Source organism: Triticum dicoccoides, chromosome 2A (assembly GCF_002162155.2).
Source record: "Triticum dicoccoides isolate Atlit2015 ecotype Zavitan chromosome 2A, WEW_v2.0, whole genome shotgun sequence".
In the NCBI taxonomy this organism is placed as follows: domain Eukaryota; kingdom Viridiplantae; phylum Streptophyta; class Magnoliopsida; order Poales; family Poaceae; genus Triticum; species Triticum dicoccoides.
In genome coordinates this window covers 757,458,884-757,460,972 of record NC_041382.1, presented here as the reverse complement: position 1 = coordinate 757,460,972, position 2,089 = coordinate 757,458,884, and the positions used below count along the sequence as shown (strand labels likewise).

At 61.4% G+C, this 2,089-nt stretch overlaps 1 protein-coding gene across 1 annotated transcript; it reads right to left on the bottom strand.

The window, feature by feature from the left end:
• Nucleotides 1–259: 259 nt before the first annotated feature.
• LOC119357005 (uncharacterized protein At4g06744-like) lies at nucleotides 260–2,089 on the bottom strand. The gene has a single exon (XM_037623990.1). It carries the CDS (start codon nucleotides 2,056–2,058, stop codon nucleotides 415–417), a length of 1,644 nt encoding a protein of 547 aa, XP_037479887.1. The 5' UTR covers nucleotides 2,059–2,089; the 3' UTR covers nucleotides 260–414.

Genomic DNA, 2,089 nt, shown 5'->3' with positions numbered 1-2,089 from the left:
TCTCTTGAAGTTTTTTTCAAATACTATACTTTTATGAATGGACTACAAAGCAACCCTTGTGTCACACAATGCTAAGTGGAAGTCCCACGATGCCATAATGATGCCATGTAGGCATCACATTCTCGTACACACCCACGGCAAGGGTTTGGGTCCCGAATGGAGCTTTTTACATATATTTGTCTCCGAATGCAACACAACACAATCATGCTTCATGCAATCAGATGGACATACTATGTACTTCCTTTGACCCAAACTTGTCCTTTAAATGGATGTATCTAGCACTAACTTGATGATAAATATATTTATTTAAGGGACAAGCTTTTTTTGGACGGAGGTAGTATAACACTTAAAAAATTCAAATCAATGACCGATCGACACATATCTGTCACCTTTTTGCTGTTCACCCTCACCTAATTAACTACCTATCCCGACGTCAGTAGTTCCCACGGCCACACTCCCGTCCCCGCCGTAGCCATGCACCGCGCTCTCCCCCGACGGCAACGCTGCGGTGGCGTGCGGCTTGAACCCCGGCAGGTCGCAGGGTATGTGCGGGATGAAGGGGCAGTGCTTGGTGGGGTCGGCGTAGAACATGACGCACTCGATGTGCGGGCGCTGGCCGGGGAAGCCGAGGATGCAGTTGCGGCGGACGTCGAGCACGCGGCTCCTCACCAGCTCCATGCAGTGGTAGCCGACGGAGTGGAAGTAGTTGTCGGAGAGCGATAGGTTGGTGAGCTTGCCGGTCTTGGCGAGGAGGCAGAGCACGTCGGGGACGTGGCCATAGAGCTGGTTGCGGGCGAGGTTGAGCTCCTCGACGTCGGCGAGGCAGCCGAAGGAGAGCGGGATGGGGCCGCGGATCTGGTTGCCGCCGGCGTCGAACACGGTGAGCCCCTCCACGAGGCCGATCTCGTAGGGGAGGCAGCCGGAGAGGTCGTTGTTGAGGAAGAGGATCTCGGAGAGCGTGCCGGAGGCGTTGAAGATGGAGCGCGGGATGGGGCCGGTGAACCTGTTGTTGGCGACGACGATGTACTCGGCCCTGCTGGTGCCGAAGGTGCTCTCGGGGATGACACCGGTGAAGGCGTTGTTGTTGAGGAAGAGCGCGTCGACGGAGATGCCGAACACGGAGGGCGGCACCTCGCCGGCGAATCCGTTAAAGCGGAGGTCGAGGAAGACGAGGCGGCCGAGGGGCGGCACGGCGGCGGGGAAGGCGCCGGAGAAGGCGTTGTTGGAGAGGTCGAGCTCGTAGAAGTAGCGCAGGGAGGTGAGCTCCGGGAGGACGCCGGAGAAGTTGTTGGAGTTGGCGTGGAAGAGCGCGAGGTCAGGGAAGGCGTCGATGAAGCCGGCGAGCGTGGGCGCGCAGAGGTGGAAGCCGTTGAAGTCGATGGAGGCGACGGTGAGCGTCTTGTTGGCGTCGTCCGGCGGGGTGTCGCAGTAGAAGCCCTTGTACGCGCCGCCGCCTTTGGCGCTGTCGCAGATGTTGGCGCCCACCCACGTCGCCGTCACGTTCAGCGGGTCGCTCGTGATGGTCCGCTTGAACGCCTGGATCACCGGGTACAGCCGCTTCAACTTCTCGTTTTCGAAGTCCCACGGCGTCGGCTCCGGCGGTGGCGACGGCGGGCACGCCGGAGGTGGCGGTGGCGGAGGTGGAGGGGGCGGCGGGCACGGCGGAGGTGGAGGTGGAGGCGGTGGCGGGCATGCGGGAGGTGGCGGTGGCGGTGGCGGTGTCGGCGGGCATGCGCAGCCTTCGAGTGACACCGTCGACGGGACGCACACGCAACCTACCACCGACACCCTCGACGCGGGAACATGATCGCGGACAACTAACTCCTTGCCCTGCTCACCAGCCCTCGACGACGGCGCATTGCCGCCGTTCGCCGCCCCGCGGAAGCTTGCATGGCCGGAGTCGCCGTCGGCACTCACCACGGCGAGCACAACCGCGAGTGCAAAGACGAGCGAACGTGCTGCAGCCGGAGACAGAGCTGCCACCATCGTTGCACGTCGCCGATCACTTGGCCGCGGCATGCGTGACACGCCCCTCCTCCCGTTCTCGGAGAATGGCATGTCGGCCGTGGTATAAGAAGGGAGAGAGAGA